At 36.5% G+C, this 22,126-nt stretch overlaps 3 protein-coding genes and 1 long non-coding RNA gene across 8 annotated transcripts; 3 read left to right on the top strand and 1 right to left on the bottom strand.

The window, feature by feature from the left end:
- The first annotated feature begins 306 nt into the window (after positions 1–306).
- On the top strand, positions 307–2,604 carry LOC307160430. Its single transcript, XR_013821542.1, has 2 exons — positions 307–410; positions 1,371–2,604. It is a non-coding gene; the product is annotated as an uncharacterized lncRNA (long non-coding RNA).
- A 2,449-nt stretch (positions 2,605–5,053) lies between these two features.
- Positions 5,054–12,007, top strand: LOC307160306 (protein tyrosine phosphatase domain-containing protein 1). Of its 5 annotated transcripts, XR_013821527.1 has the most exons (13): positions 5,054–5,189; positions 5,446–5,748; positions 7,172–7,252; positions 7,359–7,477; positions 8,185–8,322; positions 8,405–8,970; positions 9,636–9,878; positions 10,005–10,121; positions 10,233–10,334; positions 10,496–10,576; positions 10,779–10,889; positions 11,001–11,279; positions 11,590–12,007. XR_013821527.1 is itself a non-coding variant. In XM_079874291.1 (12 exons), exons 2-12 carry the CDS (start codon positions 5,570–5,572, stop codon positions 11,118–11,120), a joined length of 1,857 nt encoding a protein of 618 aa, XP_079730417.1. In that variant the 5' UTR covers positions 5,054–5,189; positions 5,446–5,569; the 3' UTR covers positions 11,121–12,007. The 5 variants fall into 5 exon arrangements, 4 of the variants coding, with proteins under 4 accessions (XP_079730417.1, XP_079730419.1, XP_079730416.1 ...); XM_079874291.1 differs by having other exon boundaries at positions 11,001–12,007; XM_079874293.1 differs by having other exon boundaries at positions 5,076–5,189; positions 7,359–7,435; positions 11,001–12,007.
- Positions 12,008–12,159: 152 nt separating this feature from the next.
- On the top strand, positions 12,160–16,333 carry cimap1b (ciliary microtubule associated protein 1B). Its single transcript, XM_079874295.1, has 7 exons — positions 12,160–12,290; positions 12,474–12,590; positions 13,012–13,215; positions 13,322–13,423; positions 13,514–13,635; positions 13,702–13,842; positions 14,269–16,333. The coding sequence occupies exons 2-7, from the start codon at positions 12,479–12,481 to the stop codon at positions 14,359–14,361; spliced, it is 774 nt and encodes a 257-aa protein (XP_079730421.1). The 5' UTR covers positions 12,160–12,290; positions 12,474–12,478; the 3' UTR covers positions 14,362–16,333.
- A 164-nt stretch (positions 16,334–16,497) lies between these two features.
- On the bottom strand, positions 16,498–21,857 carry trim35-30 (tripartite motif containing 35-30). The gene is made up of 6 exons (XM_079874294.1): positions 21,364–21,857; positions 18,024–18,119; positions 17,702–17,932; positions 17,356–17,378; positions 17,162–17,280; positions 16,498–17,075 (listed from the first exon to the last, which is right to left on the bottom strand). Exons 1-6 carry the CDS (start codon positions 21,763–21,765, stop codon positions 16,534–16,536), a joined length of 1,413 nt encoding a protein of 470 aa, XP_079730420.1. The 5' UTR covers positions 21,766–21,857; the 3' UTR covers positions 16,498–16,533.
- Between the last annotated feature and the right edge of the window lie 269 nt (positions 21,858–22,126).

Here is a 22,126-nt window from a genome sequence, read left to right as displayed (position 1 = left end):
AACGTAAATGTTGTTTTGTGTTGTTCACTCAACTCTGTAGGGAATGTGTTTATCTAAAAGGGTGTGTTATAGGTTTAAAATGGGGTGACAGAATATAATCTTAATTACTCTCACAGTTTCTTCCTATAATGTCAACAAGACTGTCTTTGCTTATCTTACATAATAATAGCATACAGCCGTGTTCTGAATTGTTATGATAAATCACATGATTCAGAAACTCCCTCACAAGCAAAGTTTCGTTTCTGTGAAAACATCGAATGTAATGTGCCTGCACCGGATTGGCTGCTGACATGGGCGTTCTCTGATGAGGTGTGATCCGTTTTCTTTCTGGAGTATAAATAATGGAGGAATATCTCTTTTTCTGCATGAACTCTGCTGCTGCTCTGAAGCTTAAACAAATCAAAAGAATGGTAAGCTTTATGGTTTGTTGTTAATATTTTTTCTAACCTGTGAATTCATAGTTAAGTATGCAAGTTTTCAATCATATGGTCGTGACAACAATCGAATACATGATTTTTGAAGTGATGTGCAATGCTGTTTATGTTAGAGGTGTATCCTAGTAGGATTTTGCATTTTTCTAAATTATATTATAAAGTAGTCTAACTTTTCCACTTCAGCAACCATTTTGAATCACACAACGTGTGGTTTTAGGTTTGACATTAGGTTGTCTTTTACACATTGTCTTTACAAACTTTACTGCAGATAACATACTTTTTAAGGACATATGCATTAATCTGTCTTGTTGGAATAATTGACACAATAGTTTCTGCTGTAATAGCCTATTATAACAGATACATATACATTTTAACTACATTATAATCCTTTGTTTGTGTGTGGCATCTTAAACTCAATTCATGTTTGTTGTGTTCACCCCACCCCTGTAGTTGTTGAAGAGGGTGTGCCAGAGGTTTTCTAATGTTTTAGATGGGATGACTCTAGAATCTTCCTTATATGTCTTCCTATATGAAACTGACTGTACTTGCTCTCTCTATATAGGCCTATATCAAGTGCTGTATGTATATATGGAGTGGGGGCTGCCAGATTTGGCAATAACTTGTCAAGTTGAAAATTCTTAATATTTGAAGTACATACAACTTAACTAAGGCAAAGCAAAATAATAACTTTAAGTTAAAGGTACACAATGTAACTTTTTTTTTAGTACGCCTATAACAAGTGTTTATATTCTGACTATTTTAAACCGGGCGGGATGACAACTGCTGCGGAGTAGCCCAGCACCTGCGGACTAGAGACAATGACACATGCAGTTAATTAACCACTAATGTGGCAAAGGTTATATAGTGTACCGTTAAGTGGAGTGAACATTTTTTTTTTACATTATCTAAGCAACCGTGTTTGTCCTGTGTCAACAGATCTTTTCCGAGGAGAGTGATGAAGGGGATGATGATGAAGATGATGATGATGAAGATGATGGAGGTGCTGGAGTAATTGTCGGCTGCCAGGGGTTGGCAACTGCTTCAGACCTTGATGCAGCCAGTGTTGAGAAAGAGACCCAATAGTACGCTGGATCCATGAACTGTGTGTACTTGCTGATACAAGCAAGCAGCAGCCAAAGAAACACACAGATTCTTTTGTGACAAATGTCACGACTCAAGCACCTCCCGCGCCATGTGTGTCCATGGCAAACCTGACACGTAGACCATGATCCTCCATAGGAACGATGGACCTCGCAACTTACCCGCTGTGCAGTGGCAGCACCATCGCTTTTCTTCAGACTGGCTCTGCTTTTGTGTCTGTTTGTGCAACCCTGAAGAAACCATGGAGAGAAGAATGAAATGTACATGGAGAGGTGATGACCTCATGGTTAAAGAGCTGCTGTTCCAAGAGGCTGGAAGATGTGAGCCAGTTATTTCTGTCATCACAATCGTCCTCAATCACCATTGTGCCATTGAGCAACGCACATGACTCCAAGTTATTTCAGCAGGACTGACTGTTTCTGCAACAGGTCTACAGTAGTCAAAAATCCATTAAAATACAAACAGAGATGGGCTTAATGGGCATTTTGAAAATGTACAAATGGATGTACTATGTTGCTCACATTTGGGAGGTCAATGCCCCTTTGAAGCCCAGGTGTATTTGTTGTAAGGATATATTCAGACTATGGCTGCTTGATTCAAAGCTCTCCAGTATAACTAACAGAAGGTTTCTGGAGCAGCGGATCAGGGTCAGTGGTAAAAGCCCACTGTTTTATTATTATTATTTTTCTTTTATCTCACTTGATGCCATGTCAATGGCACTCGGCTATAGAGAGCATGCTAATAGCGAGATTACATGTTCACCGGGATAGGGTTCACAGGCACAACGGTTCTGCAAGTTGTGCTGACTTCGTTGAATCCACTGGTTCAGATACCTTACTTACACTTCACAATATGACACACTGCTAAATCTCACGCACAGGTGTTTTTGCAGTGCTGTTGAACAAAAGTTACACAACATATGTAACATACCTGTAATGAGATATGATTTCATACAGAACAGGTCTAGCCCCGAAATGAAGCTTAATAGATGTAACACAACATCAGAGGCCTTCATATCCTATTGAGCACTAATTAGATTCTTGGTTGTGTGGCAGGGAATCATTAGAAAGTGATGCATTTAGTTTTTACAATGATGTTCTTCAGAATGTCATGATTGCAGATGGATATCTGTGCATTTGTCTGCCTGAATACAAAACGTTCTAATGAGCTACACGGTAACTTCCCCTAAATAAAGTATGTTGTGAAAAAAGAAAAGAAAAAGTTTGTGTTTTTTGTTGTTGCTTGTCTCATTGCTATGGTCTCATTTGTTTGGCTACATTGAGCATTCATTTATGCTTATTTCAGTTTATTAATAGTATACTTCTTTTAAACTAAAAATAAGAATGCTTTTTATGTACTTCTCAGAAATAAACTTAAAATTACACTTAAGTATACTTGACTTACTGACAGAAAAGTCTATTTGGACTATACATGTAGTCAATCTTTTGATCAAGATTAGATTACTTAAATATCTTTTTTATATTACCTATTAAAGTATAATTAGTATGCTTAGCTTGTAGATGTGTTTACTCTTTTGTTTGAGTAGCCTATTAAATTCTTTTTTCCACATAGTTTAACATACAGTCTTATAAACTTACATTGTATGAAACTAATAAAAAATTTTTTTTTTCTTTACATGTATAAAGAAAACATTATGTTCCTAATTAGTCCAAGCGTTTTAGGAAAAAAGGGTGAACAAATTGCAACAGAAGCAAACTCAACTGATTTTGTATCCTCCATAAGTCCTGAGTAAGGAAAAAAAAAGCCCAGAAAAATCCCATTAGGGGAAAGTTCCGAAAAAGACCCAAATATAGCCTATTCATGCGCCTTTTCATTATTTTTCTCACATGAATAGGGTAAAAAATGTAACCTTTAGATATCACCATGAAAATTACTGAGATGATTACTTATATCAAGACAAACAAAAAATGTATTACAAGTTTTTTTTTAATTGTTTGTTAAAATGGACAAACGGTGCATAATCTAATTACAGATGTGCTAATTTGCATAAATACCACAACAGATCTAAACATTGGGTACAGCCAGGAGAAAATGTCTTGTTGAATCTGTTGACATATAACAGTAAAAGACTAAATGTTAAGGTCTGAATGGAACCCTGAATGGAATGGGGCTTTTTTTTTTCCTTACTCAGGACATATTGAGGATACAAAATCAGTTGAGTTTGATTCTGTTGCAATTTGTTCTCGGTTGACCCCCATTTTGGCTTAAAACGCCTGGACTAAATTATGAGTATTTTCCGCCTATCCATGTTTTCACTGTTATAAGGTAGGGGCGCTATTACATATCTTCTAGTACAGAATCTCCGGATCAAAAAAACACAGGCGAAGAAAATGCAGAGACAGGTGATAGAAGATTATATAAAATATAAAATAATGGGATCATCAAACAAACAGTAAACAGCCTTTAAGTTCAAGACTGCCTAACGTTACCGGATTAAATGTCGACACAGGAAGGGTTAACGACTGTGAAGCTTTGGGGGTGTTGATGGACTCGATCTAACGTTACTCCATCTATGTTTTTGATCATCGACATTTGAGTCTTTTTACAAAAACGTGATTCTGCTGAAAAGATTGAAAAGCTGAAACGTGTCGCTTTTTGTTTAAAATGTTACTTTTTTAATGAAACGTACCCACTTTCAAGTGTTGATAAAAAAGGAAGCATGAAGCTAGAATAAAATGTTTTTAAATGGAAAGAGTTAAAAGTACAGTTAAAGATATATTTCAAGTATAAAAATAATAATACCTAAATAGGAACATTAGTATACTTAAAGTGCAAAAATAATATATTAATACAATAGTAAACTATAAGTATGATGTTATGTTCACCTAAAGAAAATTTACAAGTAGACTATAGGCTACTTGTATAAAAGCACTAAACTTGTAGTTTACTGAGAGAGAGTATACTTCAAAGTGTACTTTCATAAACTAAAATTGTTTACTAAAAGTAATAAAATAGTAAACTGGATCATTTTAAGTTCACTTGTAGTACAGGTGCAGTATCCCTTATAAGAAAACCCGGAAACCAATCGAGCTCAGCCATCTTGAAGGACATCTCAATTCTCTAATTGCAGTATACTGAAGTATACTTTTTTTTTTCGCAAGGGTATCCTTACAAAAAAGAAGTAGAATTCAAGTTAATTTTATTAAGTATACTTTAAGTACAAGTATATTTCTGAGAAGTATATATATATATATATATATATATATATATATATATATATATAAAGTATACTTTCTTATTTTTAGTATATAAGAAGTCTATTAATAGCACACTTGAATAATCTTCTTTTTTGTAAGGGTAACTTAATTCAGACCAAAGAAAACTTTGCAATTGTTTTCAAAAGTTCCTTTGATTAAGCAAAATGCACATGAGAAAAATATTTCTTGTGGTTTGGTAGGTATATTGTAGATACAGACTGCTGGACCATTAGAGTTAATACGAATCGTGAATGTCTATCCACTAATGTGTTTATGACACTTAATAAGGATTAGAAGCCAATCGCTGGGTCAGCTTTGAGGCATGAACATGTACCTGTATGCAGTATAGCCATGTAACATTCTCTCTACATGTTTGTCATGCCATCTCCATGTACGCCTCTCACATTGAACTCTTTCTTTGGATGGAGCCACATGGGTAAGTCAGTTTTTTTGTTTTTTTTTTGACTGTCAAAATGATCAATAAAGAAAAGCTCAGAGCTGGAGATAATTCATCGGGCTTAAAATGTGGGTCAGCTAACATGGCGGCGGTGCAGTGATTATAGTGTATTAGCTTGACTGCTCTTCTCTTATTTTAATTCATTTCTTGTCTTGTTAGTATATAGTAGGAGGAAACTGACAGTTCTGTCATTGACTGCAAGTGTGCATGTTTTCTGTCTGTATTCCCATCATAGTATTCCTCAGCTGAATTTCCAAAGCACAGCATATCCACATAATGGCCTGCTACATTTTAAGCCATTAGTGCATATAGAAGCAGTCATTTGCTGTTAGTTTCCCTCCTTTCCTCTCCTGTCCTCCATGATTTCACAAGTTCCAGTGCCCAGACCATCATATTCTCAGGCCAGGGAGAGTCTGGTGAAGGCTGTTCCTCCTAAGATCATCTGTCTTCTGGCCTGTGGGGGGAGAGACTGCCGCTATGAGGGTCCGGCGTGCTGGAGCACGAGCCAGCAGGCCGTTGAAGGAGTCTTTAGCAGCTGGTGAGGCCAACATTGTTCTATTGACTGAGTGATTTAGTGTTAGAAGTGACACACCAAACATACAGGAATGGTTATATCTGAGAACATGAATGCGCAGTTGCAATCAAAATTATTCAACCCCCCGGAGAATGTAACAATTTACAAATGTAAGCTTTTCTAAAGATAGTGTTTAAAAAAAAAAAAATGCATCTATAACAAAAAAATTTAGTGGCAAAATAAGTGATAATGTCAGTATATAATGTAATGCTTTTGAGTTATAGGATTTTTTTTTGTAATATAGCTATTTCATAATTATTCAACGCTGCTGTTTTTAAGTCACTTAGTTGTATTGTACACAACTGTGTTAAAACACAATTAAGCTTTTGGAAACGCAAAATAGCTTGTGCTGTTACACATCCATACATTTAGCCTGTGCATGTGAACATAAAGAACATAAAAGGCTGACTTGAATATGCTTACATTCATTTGGATAGACCTGTGGAGTTCTGGAAGAATGTTTTATGGAGTGATGTGACCAAACTGGAACTTTCTGTACCCATGGATCTTTGATATATCTGGTGCAAAAAAGGCAAAGCTTATGAGCAGAAGAACTCCATCTCCATGGTCAACAATGGAGGTGGTCCAGTCATGTTATGGGGGTGCTTTGCTGTTTCAGGAAGTGGAAATCTTGACTGTATGAAGGACATCATGAATTCTTTGAAGCATCAAGCCATTTTTGCAAAGATGGGGATGCCTTCAGTGCAGAAACTGAAGCTTGATGATAAATGTAATTTCCTGCAGGACAGTCATCTCAAAGTATACATCCAAATCTACTGAAGCTTGGATCAGGAATCAGTCATAGAACGGTCTTGAGTGGCTTGTGCAGTCTGGAGATTTAAATCTCATTGAAAATATTTGGTGGAATTTGAAGAAAGTGGTAACGTAAAAACCAAAGATTATCAGTGATCTGGAAGCGTTTTAAGCGTGGAATGGGCCATGATTGCAGTAGAGAGGTGACAGAAGCTTCTAAGCGCTTACAGGCAGTGTTTATTGGAGATTATAAAGAATAATGATTCTGCACAAAATGTGACTTTTGGGAGTTGAATAATTTTTTCTTTTATTTTTCATCAACTTTACGCCCTTTACTTTCTATTCTATTTTCTACAACTTAACTTTCTATAATAGTTTACTGAAAGGCGATTTTGTTGAATTGTTTTCATAAAATGTTGTTCTCGTCTTGCCGGTCAAGAGGGTTTAACAAATTTTGATTGCAACTGTATATGTGAAAGAATTTGTATGCATGTATGCATAAATATAAAATGTCACTTTAGATGGTCACACTGCGTCCTAATTAAAAATGTCCCGCTTTCTTTACTTTATAGAATATCCTTACATAGCCATGCACATATTCACTGCATGTGTTTATTTCTCACTTTGTATTTAGGGTGACGGATGACATTATTGCAATGGCACGACCTTCTACATATCTCATCAAGAGATACAGCATCATAGAACAGTTCAAACAGTGAGTGTTATTTAATACAGTCCTAATCAGGATGTTTAATATTTACTTACACTCTGCAGGGGGATGTTTCTGGTTAATAATTGGCAGTGTATGTGTGTGCTTACAGGTTGAACATTAAATCCATTATTAATATGCAGCTCCCAGGGGAACATGCTCACTGCGGCCCTCCTCTGGAGCCTGACAGTGGGTTCACATATTCACCTCAGGTCTTTATGGACAGCCAAAGTGAGCAAAACACATGCAAAAACCATAGACTGTAAAGGCAAAAACCTGTCAAGAACAAAAAAGAAAGAAAGAAATATTTTAAAATAGGATACAAAATATATATGTTTTGCATTGTGCCACTTATAATTCTTATTACCATAATATATAAATATATATATATATATATATATATATATATATATATACCTCTCCCCTTCTTTAAATTATAAAAATGATTAAATTATATTAAAAAAATAAAATGTTGCTATTTTTTTTATTATTAACAATGTTGAAAACAGTTGTGCTGATTAATGTTTTTGTGGAAAACTAATCAAAGATTCTTTGATTAATAGAAAGTTTAAAATAACAGGATTTATTTGAAATATATATATATATATATATATATATATATATATTACATTATAAATGTCTTTACTGCCACTTTCATGCAATTTAATGCATCCTTGCTGAATAAAAGTGTTAATTTCTGTTTTAAAATTAATTTTAAATTACATTTCTATCCAAACTTTTGAATGGTGCTATTATAATATATAATATGTTATCATGAAAATTATGTCACAATGCAAACATATACAATATGTATTGGTCCTAATAATATATGAATGGTTCATGCCATTCAACGAAATATGACCTACATGTTCCTTTTGAGATTTACCCAATAAATTAGCTGATGAATTACTGAATTATATTCCTTTTTTGTCTGACAGTTTTTTTCTATAATTTTGGGATGTCTGATTTTGGAGTGTCTTCTCTGGAGGGGATGGTGGATGCCGTGAAGGTTTTGGCTTTCTCTGTGCAGGAAGGGAAGGTGGCTGTTCACTGCCATGCTGGATTAGGCAGGACAGGCGAGTTGCAATTTCTATATCAGTACTTTCAATGTAAATTTAGTGACATTCTATTCTCTTTAATATCCATCCTGCTTTACAGGTGTTCTTATCGCATGCTATCTAGTCTACACCTGTCGAATCAGCGCTAGTGAAGCTGTCCACTACGTCCGGATCAAAAGGCCTCGTTCAATCCAGACTCGATCACAGATCAATCTGGTGTTTGATTTCGCCCGGCTGGTGAGCTCTCAGCTGGCCCAATTCCCGTGTCTGAACGTGCGCCACGGTTCCTCCTTCAGTCTTCGGCAGTACCTCCTGCGTCAGGCCCTTCTGCTGCACGGGGAAGAGGCCCGAACACTCAAACACACACCCAAGATCCTGCACGTCCTCTGCAGCATGCTGATCACTATAACCCAGGGAGCTTCCAGTCCTTCAGAGGTCCAGAGAGAACTGGAGAAGAGGGTGAACATTTTGGCTCTAAAGAAGGCAGTGAAGGAGACACTTTTGAAGAGGAACCTTCCTGCTTTGAAGGAAAGGCGAGGCTCGAGCAGAATGTTCTCCTGCGAGTCCTGGGACGAGCCATTCGGGTTCTTGGAGAGGAAGAGAGACGTCCTGCTAAACAAGCGAAGCTACAGCGAATCAGATCTCAGCAAGATTACCATCATTGAGGTGAGAGCTAATCATTTTTTTTTTTTTAGCAAGATTTGCTGTATTTTGGAATTTCAGAAAATAATAAAAATACATTTTTCATAAAGTGGAAGTAATCTGATGAATCAATTCAGGATTAAATGCACCCACATTATCACCGATGTTGAAAATTTGAATTATTAATAATTGAATTATTACTAAAAAAAAAATCTATTTCGAATAAAAGTTTTAATATTGTTTAAAATATAATTTATTGTGCGATTGTTCCAGTCTTCAGTGCCACATGATCATTGTTAAATCATTCTAATATGCTGATTTTATGCTGAATTATCAATTATTGGTGCTCACTATCTATCTATCTATCTATCTATCTATCTATCTATCTATCTATCTATCTATCTATCTATCTATCTATCTATATATTTTTTTTTTTAGGATTCTTTGATTAATAGAAAGTTTTTTAAAAAAACAGCATTTATTTGTAAGTGTATCAGTGTCACAAAAATATTAAGCAGCACAACTGTTTTCAAAATTGATGATGTTTATTAGCTGCCATTTTAGAAAGATCATGTGACTGAAGACTGGAGTAAAGATGCTGAAAATTCAGCTTTGCATCACAGGAATAAATTACATTTTAAAATATATTAAAATACGATACATGACATTTGAAATCTTGTCTCTGCAAGGATTTCATGTTCTCACATTACTCTCCTCAATCTGGTGGACTCCAAAAAATGAGCAATGGGGAAATCGGTCCATCAAAAGATCAGAGAATCCTAACAGAATCCCAAAAGATTCCTCATATCCTGATGACAGACCAAAGCAATGGAACATCAGCTCCTCACTCATATAATGAGACTGTTAACAAGAAGACGAAATGTACAACCAAGAAACCTCAAGTTTTCCTAAAGTTCAGCTCAAACCTCGAGGTCAGTGTGAAACAAATTAAAATGTCTGTCTTTTTTTCTCCTGCATATAAGATCACTGCCTGAATGGTTTTTAGAACTTTTATTTTGTATTACCTTTGTGCAAATGTTGTGGATGTTTTTTTAAAGTTACGACGAGAGGATTATACATTAGATCAGTCGTCATTATCGAGAGCTGTCGCTAAGGCAATGGCACAACAGCGTCCTCCAGTGGACACTGTATTGAAAAGAGCAGCGGGCTTGCAGGTATAGTATGTATGGCTTGATTTTGACTACAGTTGTAAATAATAAAAGAAATTACAGTGAGTAAATATTGTGGTAATGTAAGAGATTTGAACCTGTTTTAATTCTCTGCAGGATGAGCTCAATTTGAGTGAATGTGGCTGGGTTACATTAGTCATGGAAACAGATCCAGACGTTCTGAGCACACTGTTATGGACTTGGCTGGACAGACTAAAGGTCAGAGGTCACAGTATGGTACTTCTGGCACAAAATTATGTCAGTGATAAAAAAGACAGATAACATATTCATGTCTGTTAAAAACTATCATTTTTTTTTTAGAAAGGTTTTTCTCATTGTTTCAAATGCAATAGTTTAGCTGGTGTGCTTTCTTTTAACAGGAGCCTGTTCTCAATAAAGATGACATAGAGAGGCTGACCTCAACCTGGCCTGCACAAAACTCCTTTATCACACTTCACAAGGTGAACATCTGAACTAAGTCTGGCCACAGTTTGATGTTGAACTGTATTGTGTGGGACTTAATACATGTAGTAAATATACATTTTGTAAGCATAAAAAGCATCGAAAGTAATCAGTTGTATAGTTACGAGTATGCATCATACATATAAGACATGTATCTCATCTTATACAGCTTTGTGTGTTTATAATTCTGTGCTGTTTTAGTCTCAGCGGCACACCATCTGCTGTTTGCTGGACTGTGTGGGTCATGTGGTGGTTCAATGTCCTCAATTTGAACATGCTATACTACAGAGACTCATTCGAGCTTTAACAAGAGTAAGTTTGTGTGTACATGTGCTAATTTTCACAAATAAAGATAGCAAACAAATAAGAGCAGTAACTGGAGACGTATTATACAAACTTTTGCATGTTTTTGTGTCATAACAGCGCCCTCCTGAGGAAATAGAGAGGAACAGCATCTTGTTGCGCGTCCTCAGAGCTTCAATGAGAGAGCTGTGCCTACACAACCACCATCCAAATACTGCAACGCCATCAGTGTTAAACTAAAAAAGATATCCATAAAGAAATATTGTTTCATTAACTGTATGACTGATCAAGTTATTTGATATGTATTTCAATGTGTACAGTATCAAGCCTAGTTGCATCTGCAGAATTAGATTTTTTTAATGAGTATTGAAATATTTTTGTGAACTGTTTAGCCTTAGGGCCCGTTCACACCAAGAACGATAACTATAAAGATAATATTAGCATCCACATCATCGGATATCGTTTTGTTTATTCTTCTAAGCGTGTGCTTGTTTGTCACTTAATGCTCGAGCTTGTTACAGCAGGATGGATTCTGATTGGCTGCCAATGAGAAGAAAAATCGTTCTGAAAGTGATTCAAACTATATCGTTTCTCTGCTGTTATCGTTATAGCTGTGTTGTGAAGTTGAACTCTGGTATACTTTAATACTGAAAACGATTTTTAGAACTATATCTTTATCGTTATCGTCCTTGTGTGAACGGGCCTAAAGTGTGCCCGTGTTGTCTTTATTCATTCATTAATTAATTCACTCATTCATTTATATTTGCATGCACGTTAGTTGGTTTAATATTTTGTTATCTTTTGTAATGGAATTCACACGCATTTTAAGTGTGGCTTAAGTGTCCTAATAATTATATGGTCACTGCAGGCAAACGTTTTAGTATGTAGGCTGGTTGTAACTTTGAAATTGATGTGTTTTATAAGTGTTGTATAAGTAGTCTGTAATCTGGTCTATAGACAAGACAGTATGTGTGTATTAAACTTTGAAATATCTCTAAGGGGAGCATTTGTTGAATTTGGTTTGTTTAATAATTAATTATACTGCACGGGTTAGTGGATTGGCATTACTCGTGAACTTCTCTCCATTGGAATGTCACTCAAACTGACATCAAAGAATCACCAAGGCGACGGCGTCATAGAGATGCAAAAGAAAACAATTGCTATAACGTTAAGCGTCAAGTACAGTACAGCAGTTGCGAGTTTGAGCACAGATTTTGGTTCCTTTATTTTACTTTTAGATGTAGCTAAATAATATAGTTATTTTGTGCAGATATTGTAATTCAGCATCGCAATTCGATCGTTTTAAGTTATCTAAGTGGAACTTTTTATCGTTTGATAAAGGTCGCCATTAAGCGATGATATTGTAGGAACGTGGCTTTGACTTTACAAAATCAATATCTTGCACTTAAGGTAAGTTATTGTGTTTCCTTCGTTTGTTGTATATTTTTATGTTTTGTTGTAGATATCACGCTACGGTTAACGTTAACTTACCTGTTACAGAACTCTATGACATGTTTTGACTATTTAATCAAATTAGAAATGCAAATTAATTTTGTAATTTTTTAATTCTATATATTATTTTTTTTAAAACAGACATCATGTCACCTATGGATGTATGGATAGGTTCTTGGAGGCCCCACCGGCCAAGGGGCCCCATCGCTGCAATGTATAACAGTCCAGGGCCAGCATATTCTCTCCCAGGGGCAACTGGTAACTTAGGCTAAACACACACACACGCCCACACGTTTGTTTCACTATTAGTGCGGACATCTCATAGACTTCCACTGATTTTATATCAGGTTAATTATGTTTTCTATAACACAACCTCTATTTGTAAAAGTAACCATCATGATAGAAACCTGTGCAAATCACTAGATTTAAACACAAACATGATTAGGTTGATTTATAAGCCCCTTTAACTAGTGAGGACATTTTATGTGATATTAGGCCACACACACAATTCACAATAAACACAGTAATTCAGGAGCTAATGGGGTGAAAGGTTGGAACGATTCTAAGAACACACAACAATTTTTAAATGTTATTTTTAAAAAGGGGTCAGGGGTCCAAAATACCTAGCTAGTGCCCTGCAGTAAATCTCAATTTTGGGGGTTTTCTTTGCCCTTTATAGGAATGAACGAGCATGACCCGCGGATGCAAAAAGGCCCAGCGTTTAGCTTTGGCATGCGCCTTCGTGACTTGCCGGCCAACTTCTCCCCAGGGCCCGGATACCTCGTTCCCTCCAACATCACCAGGATGGGTCGGGACGGAACCCCTGCGTACTCTGTCTACGGCCGGCGAAAGGACATTCAGCCCTTCCAGACCCCTGGCCCAGGTATTTCACACAACAAAAAACACACAGGCTTTGTAGCTGTGTGCAAATGTAGAACAATGAAGAACATACACAGTAAAGTTCAACTGTCTTTTGATTTCTTTTTCAGGCAGTTACTCACCTGAAAAGGCAATGAAGACCACCAATTACTTGGCCCCTGCGTTCTCCCTCTCTGCGAGAACTAAATTGTTCCGCAATGACCAAACACCAGGTAGATTCAAACAGATATACACAACAATACTACTAGAACAGTCATGTTTCCCATGCGTTAGCAGACGTTTGTGCATAATCTTGTCTCCAGGTCCAGCTGCGTACTTGCTCCCCCCAGTATTAGGGCCAAAAGTCGTGAATAAAACAGCCTGTCCAAATGTCTCCTTCAGTGGTCGTAGTCCTATTGGCAGCTTCCATGAAGATTTTCGGAAGGTGCCGACACATTACAGTATGTACCTCTTATGTTCTTTGCAAAGATGATAACAATCCTTTTCTCAGACTCCAGGCCCAGGGACCTACAACGTGGTAGATTCATGTGTGTACAGACAAAAGGCCCCTCAATACAGCATGACCGGTCGCAACCTCATGCCTGGGGACACTACCAAGAAACCAGGACCTGCAGCCTACCATCCAGAAAGGGTCTGTACTTAATACATTACCGTTTCAAAGTTCGGGGTCAGTGAGATTTTTTATTAAAAATGAAAAATCAGCATATTAGAATGACTTCTGAAGGATCATGTGGCACTGAAGACTCGAGTAATGATGCTAAAAAATCCATTTATTTCATCACAAGTTACATTTTAATATATGATTATATAAAATGTTAATATATAAAATAAATTAAAATAGAAATAGTTTTCAGTGTATTTTTGATGAAATAAATGAGCTTACTTTCAAAAACATTCTTTCAAAAACATTTTAAAAAAATCTGACAGACCCTAAATTGTGAATGGTAGTGTATGTATATTCAGTTTTTAGTTTAGAATTGCTCTCTACTAAAACTACTGTTACTTAAAATAACAATAATTAGTATACTAAAACTATTTTCTTTGTCTTTCTCAACAGGTTGCTTTCACAGGAACCAAAGCTCCCAGCTTCTCCTTTGGAATTCGTCATTCTGAGTACATTGCTCCCATAATTGTGGATGGTGCTGATTAAACAGATCCTTTATAAATTCAGTCCAACAAGCTACAGTCTGTCATAGCAGGTCTTAATATCAATAATATACAACTTGAAATGATGTTTCAGTAAAAAAAAAAAGGCTCCAAGATGCAATAATTGTGCTGCGCTGTTCCAAAACTAAAAACTAGAATTTTTACACCACAGACGCTTCCATACGCAAAGGTATATTCTGTATAGACACTACCTTTCAAAAGTTTGGGTCGGTGACATTTTTTAAGGTTTCTTATATTCACCAAGGATGAATTTGATTGATCAAAAATACAGTAAAACAATAACATTATGACAAATTATAACAATTTAAAATAACTGTTTTCTGCTTTGATTTTAAAATGTCATTTATTACTGTGATGCAAAGCTGAATTTTCAGCATCATTACTTCAGTGTCACATGATCCTTCTGAAATCATTATAATATGCTGATTTGCGGCTCAGGAAACATTTCTAATTATGCCTGTTCATATAGTTGCCTTTTCAGTTTGGATGCTGTCTGTGTAGGTAGCAGACAGCAATGCAGCTCACTAGGTTTTGGAACAGAGCTAAAATGGTGGCAGCACTGATGATTTACAGTGTAAATCAAGAAAGAAAGTAAATCTTTGAATCAAGATACCTCGTTGTTAGTGTCACTTTATTATTGACTTGGTACAGGTACAATATTTACATAAATAGTGCAGTTGTTCACCGTTACTCTTTCTTTTTTCTTTTTAAAATCTTTCATTAAACTTTTTTTTTTCTGCTCCATGACATAAAATAATTCAGTTAGTGAGCTTTATTTACAAAATAAAATGGATTCTCGGAAAACCTTTAAGTTGCACGATATAACTATATGTTTTTTTGTTTTTGTTTGTTGTTGTTCAAAGTAAACTTAATTTGAATAATGAGTCAATACACCACCAATTCTTCTCCCAAAAGTTTTGTCTTACCTGATTCACTAGTAAGCCCGTTATAAGTGCTTATATTTTAGGCAGAGCGAGATGCTTTTCACGTGAAATCGCGTACTTGCGTCACTTGTCTGTGCGTGCTCGTCATATCCGTAAATACACAAGTCCGGCTACTTTGACACATTTGGGAGTGGCATACCTTAGTTTTATTTTCCTTTTTTTTTGGCATACGTTAGTTTTGCCTCTTTTTTCTTTTTCTTTTTTCTTTCTTTTTTTAACATTTTCAACTTTCGTTAGTGTGTAGGCTAATGTTGCTGTTTGAGCATGAAAAAACAAATCTGTGAAGTTTCAAAGTCACTCCAAAAGGAGTTATTCTCTATATTAGAAAACACTGTTTCTGTACTCCCTGAAACACTTCGATTGTATATTTTGTACAGTCTTGAGAATTATTCTGGGAACATAAATGTCACAATATTCTATAATTCAATATTCCATAATTCCCACCCAAGACAGAAAAAAAAAAGGGGCGAGGGGTGGTTGAGTAGCATTAGTAATGTGTTGTTGCCATGTCCAAGAGATGCTTGCTGAATTCATAACCGCATACTATAATACTACTCGTACTATTTTTACCATATCTTTATATAGCAGAAATAATAAGAGTATGCTAGTATAGTTCAGAATCCATCCATACATCCACATTCGGAACCGCATATTAACATATTATGTTGTTACGCAATGATGGTATGTGGCATGAAATTGACAGTTATGGTGAGGGACGTGACATTTCCGAAACACTCGAAGCGGCTGACCAATCACAACACACTGATCCAGCCGACTAATCAGAGCACATTGCACTTTTCGGAAGAAGGGGCTTCATTGAGAGAGGGGCTAAACAGAGCGTTACTGACAGACTGGGAAGAGAGGTGAAGCATCAATAATGTCAAATATGTGTTTTTTTTTTTTTTGTACATTTAAGCACGCAAACCTATTCTAGTAGACCCTAAAAACAAAATCAAGCCATTGTAAAAGGGCATATTAGGTCCTCTTTAATACCTTTGCAGGTAAATCTACTTGTAAGCAAGCATTGCTCCAAAAAAACAACGATTCTGGTTAAAATAATGTTTTTGTAGATGGCTTGAATATTGCAGTCATGTCATAAATGTTTTATTGCAGTACTGTACTTCTCATGCTACTGTCTCCTTTGGATTAATTCAACTGATATCACAGTAAACCTATCAACTTAACTTCACCAGTTTCAAGTTGTGTTGGCTCTAAATGTGTGCTTCCACAGTTGTCTTTACTGGTATGATCCTCAACGGATGTTGCATACAGTGATTATAAAAGTAAGGGAATACTTTCTCAGTGAACGCGTGTTTAAACACATGCAAACCAATATTATGGCCTGAGTCTGTGAAAATGACTTTGCCCTTGTCCCAGTCGAGCTGCACCCTGATCCTCTGAATTCTCTGGCTCACCCGTAGAAGGGTCAGGATTTTTGGAGAATAGCCCTTCCCGTATTTACCATTGCAGAAGCCCACATACCACAAGCCCGTCTTGGAGGGGTTCTGTCTGAGTTTGTATGCGGACTCTGTGATCACCCCCACGGCCCAGGCAGTGTTGTCGCCAACCTCGATGTCCCAGCAGTGAGACCCTGAGTCAAAGCCCTCAGAACCAAGAATGCTCGTGTAGCCGTCAAATCTCTCCGGGTTTTCTGGAAGCTGTTGGAAGTGCTCATCAGTGTAAGTTATAGTAGTCAGATCATCCGACAGGGCCAGATAAGGATGGGCGGTGTTGGGGTCAAGGGTTATTGGGGCTGGAGGGATAGAGATAAAGATGTTCACCCACTTTTAAGACACAGTAATAGAACAGATGAGAAGGTTTTTACTGCTCAATACTTACTGTAACAAATGTTGGCCTGTAGTTTTTTTGACACTTCATAGGTTATGTTACCAATATGTTTTGCAACATTGATGAGCATTCCTGAAGGTCTGGTTTGATCCCGCAGAGTACACTTTGTTCTGAAACAACATTTAGGAGTCAGTACTGATGTGGGCTGAGAACCATAAAGGTTAAGCAAAGACATATTTTCTTACCTTTCAATTGTAGTATTGTAGTTCTAGGAAAAAAGAAATGTAGATAGAAACAGAAAGATTAATTTATGTTATGTGATCAGAAAACCGTGATACATTTTTCTTCAGGATTTTTTGATGAACAGAGAGTTCAAAAGAACAGAATTTATTGGAAATAGAAATATTTTGTAACACATATGTCTTTACTTTTTATCAATTTAATGCATCCTTGCAGAATAATAGTAATAATTTCTTTCGAATTACTTTCTGTAATTTCAACTTAATGTAATATAATGTGGGGGGGGGGGGGGGGACACTTGTAGTTTTGAATAAAAGCATCATGGAACAAGTCAAACCAAGTGCTCCTTACCACTAGAAATGTGAAGTCATTCCTTCTCAGTTGTTCCTCGATGGACTCAATAATATGTGAGAGAGATAACATCCCTGATGTAATCTCCTCCATCTTCTTTTTAATGATCTCACTCTTCTGTTCTTCTTCTCTCCTCAGTGCCGTCAGGCTGGCAGCTTCTTCATTTTCTAGAAACTGGTGAAGCTTTTCAAACGCCTCCTTAATTTGAGTCTCTGTGTGCTGGCTCTGTCTCTGTAGGCACAAAATATCAGCACAATCAGGCTGATACAATATACACCCATACAGTACTGTGTAAATGTTGGAATTTCCTCCCGATACTCACCTTAATGTACTCCGCTGTTTCATTCCAGGACTGTTTAAATTGTTCATAGACTCTAAGTTTCTCCAGAAAGGCCTTTAGTTTCTGCTGGAGCTCATACTAGAAATTAAATGAAATTGAAATTTTATTTCAGCTTTATATCAATTTCTGAAATACATTTGAATATATATATATATATATATATATATATATATATAGTTCCATTGTTGTGCTTGAAATCACTGTGCGTCGCTGTAGTCATCCAAGTCTAACTAAGGCAATGTACATTGTAGTTTATATAGATTTTAGTGGGCAGTGCTTAGATATGGTGATGGTTCATTTTTGTTGTAAAAAAGTTATAAATTTAGTTCATTTATATAAATAGCCACTCTGGAGAAAACAGTGATGTCATCGTTTCAGCCTATGATGCTCAGATGTTTACTCTACGTGTCATTCCGTGTTAATCTGTTACATGATGATTTTCCCAGCGTTGTTTACAATTGTTAAACAGGTTGTTTGTTAAAAACCTGCATATCCAAAATAGATCAGGTCTATCCAGCTTATATTTGACTTTATCAGCAAAGTTCCCACAAACCTTTGTTTTTGTAGTGTGTGAATGTGTGTCATATAAGGGCCATTAGTATGCTAAGACCTGTTTGACGAGACAGCTTTAATTTTTCAACCCTTTTTTCCAGTCCATTAAATCTGACACTGGCAATCAGTCCAATCTGACCACAAGCTGGACATTTTGACCAAGCATTTGATTTGACTATTGCAAAATAGCTCAAAAGAACATGATATAATCATGGACAGTTGTTCCACTTGATTGAGTAAAACCCAACATACAACTAACTAGAATCAACGGTGTTCACTTAACTTGAATGAATGGTTTTAGTTTAACTTAAATGATTTTCATTTAAATTGAATTATTCAAATGAATCATATTTATCACTTCTTGTTTAGTCCTGTGATTTAAATAACAACAAACTAAATATAACTTTTCTTTACACATGTGATGTTCAGTTATGGCAGTCAAGGAGTGATACTGGTTTCATCCACTGCCATAGCAGGCTTATTAAAGGAGAACTCCGGTCAATTTTAACATTGAGCTCATTTTTTTGTACATTTGGAGTGCTGTCAATACAGAGAACAACGACAAAAATCGGTGTTGCCTACACCGTGTTATCCTCTTTTTAAAATTTGCACCCTGTTGACTTCAATGGGGCAAGTTAAACCTGCTTTTAGCCTCTTAACATCCTTGATGTGTCATTACAAGTGCACAGGTCATGTGAGTGATTCCTTCGGAGTGAACGCGGGTCAATCTGACTGGAGTAGATGTGAAAGATATGAATAAAAATGATATTTATTTAGCCAGCGCTTATACCTGTATTTACATCCTGTTTTCGGTCAAAGTCCATAGTAATCGATTGTCGAGTTCACGCGCATTGGTTTAGTACCTATGATCATGCGCGTGAACGCGACAATCGATTACTATGGACTTCGACCTAAAACAGGATGTAAATACAGGTATGTGCGCTGGCTGAATAAACATCATTTTTATTCATATCTTTACGGTGGCCCAGTAGTGCACAACACATCGAAATGTAAAAAGCAAACATAAGTTCACAACACAACGAAATTAAGCCACAACACAACGAAATTAAGCCACAACACAACGGAAACAAGCCACAACACAACGAAATAAAGCCACAACACAACGGAAAATCTACAACACAACGGAAATAAGCCACAACACAGCGGAAAATCTACAACACAACGAAATAAAGCCACAACACAACGGAAATGCTCCCGACCACTTGAGGGCTCTCGGAGTTAGTTTTCCTAGCCATTGTTCTATAGAGTCAGCAGTCTTAATATATCAATACCACGATTAGTTTTAACAGTGTATATCGACATATTACTTCAAAATAACCTACATGAATTATAGCTGTGTATTTGATTTATAGGCTACTCGAGAATGCTTGGACGCGCTACCACAGCGCATGATCCGTAAGGGAACGTCTGGCAATTCCACCAAGTGGTTAAAACGTATAATCTATTATAATATAATTTGATAAATAAAAATAAAAGCCATTTGGTGAAATAGGAAGGTATTGGCACAATTCCACCTATAATAAGTCAGTCTGGTCACTAGGAACCACAAGCTTTGTGACATGAAAAAAAAAACTTGATTTAGGCCTAATGTTTGCATAAAAAACAAATCTTGTACTGTGCAGGAGCTATTGGCACAATTTCACCTGTTGTAAGTCAGTCTGGTTAATAGAAACTACAACCTTTGAAACATGATAAAAAAAAAAAAAAAAACACTTTTACAGAAGTTTCCTAAAAAAAATTATTCTTTACTGTAAATACATTAAGGGTATTGGAAAAAAGTCACCTGTATTAAGTCAGTTTATTATCAAATACAATAAAGCTTTGGATTTTGAACATGTCTGTTTTTGAATGTTAAAAGTAATTTTAATTAATACAAATTATACGTTTTAACAACTTGGAGGAATTGGCAGACGTTCCCTCAGGGATCAAGCGCTGTGGTAGCGCGTCAAACTAACTTTATCGCGCTCCGAGAGCCGTCTAGTGTGGTCGGGAGCATTTCCGTTGTGTTGTGGCTTTATTTCGTTGTGTTGTAGATTTTCCGTTGTGTTGTGGCTTTATTTCGTTGTGTTGTGGCTTAATTTCGTTGTGTTGTGAACTTATGTTTGCTTTTTAAATACCGTTGTGTTGTGCACTACTGGGCCACCGTATATCTTTCTCATCTGCAGTCAGATTGACCCGCGTTCACTCCGAAGGAATCACTCATTCACTCACATGACCTGTGCACTTGTAATGACACATCAAGGATGTTAAGAGGCTAAAAGCAGGTTTAACTTGCCCCATTGAAGTCAACAGGGTGCAAATTTTAAAAAGAGGATAACACGGTGTAGGCAACACCGATTTTTGTCGTTGTTCTCTGTATTGACAGCACTCCAAATGTACAAAAAAATGAGCTCAATGTTAAAATTGACCGTTAAAGCAATGTGAATTGTTGTTAGCAGGTCCTCAAACCAAACACAATGGTAACCCCCAAAACCACTAACATAAAATAAACTTTTTTTCTCATCTTCTTTGCAAAGCATGATGGGAAATGAAAGTTTGATTGGGTTACTTGAATGAAACATGTTATTTCAAAATGAAAAAATCAAGTTAAGTCAAAGAGTAACTGTTTCAAGTCAATTTAACACGAAGCAATCACATTTGAACCAGAAACCTGATTCAATGGTGTTAAATTAAAATGAACTGTTTAAATAAAGCGTGCCGTGCAGCATCATGTTACCAGACAATCTGACACTTAAGTTTGAGCTCTTACCCTGAGGTCCTGTGATGTGTCTGTTGTTGAACGGATGCGGTGGTTGTTATGTGATGCATTTCTGCATTTTCCACAAATTAGTTCTTGATCTTCAGCGCAGAAGAAAGTAAGAGGTTCTCCATGAAGACTACAGAACCCCGCCGTCTCTACGGGAAGGTCCTGAGTTGTTTCTTCTCTTATCAGATCACACATGTTTCTCAGCACGATGTTTATGGGTGGATCGGGTGTGGAGGATACAGCTCTGCAGATGGGACACTCTTGAGTTCCTCGCCGATTCCAGAAGGTTTTCACACAGCCGTTACAGATGCTGTGAGAGCAGGCTAAGAGAACTGGATCTCTGAAGATGTCACAGCAGATAGGGCAGTAGAAATCCTCCTCTGTAACGGACAGTCTACGGGCCATTTTGCTACCTACAGTATATTAAATGTGTAGTTGTTCTTTCTCTCACTCTCTCTCTCTGTGTCAGGTCCAGCTGTCAGTAGCACAAGAGTGTCTCTCAGCTGTGTTTACATCCCAGACACATGCAAATTAGGGCGGAGCTTATAAGAGCAAAGACAGGATTTCAACAGAACCTTCTAATATTTATAATGTTTATTTTTTTACAGTACATTTTCTAGAGCAACACTCTAGAGTGGATTAATTAATTTGAATAATTAATTAGACATTAGAAACTTTATTCATCAAGTAAAAAAATGACAATTTCACTTGGTGCTGATGTCATCATAATAAAAAGACTAAACATATACGATAAAGTGACACAAAA

The sequence above is a fragment of the Squalius cephalus genome, assembly GCF_949319135.1.
Source record: "Squalius cephalus genome assembly, chromosome: 6".
Taxonomy (NCBI): Eukaryota; Metazoa; Chordata; class Actinopteri; order Cypriniformes; family Leuciscidae; genus Squalius; species Squalius cephalus.
Note: the sequence above shows the minus strand (reverse complement) of the source record. Positions and strands in the feature narration are given on the sequence as shown.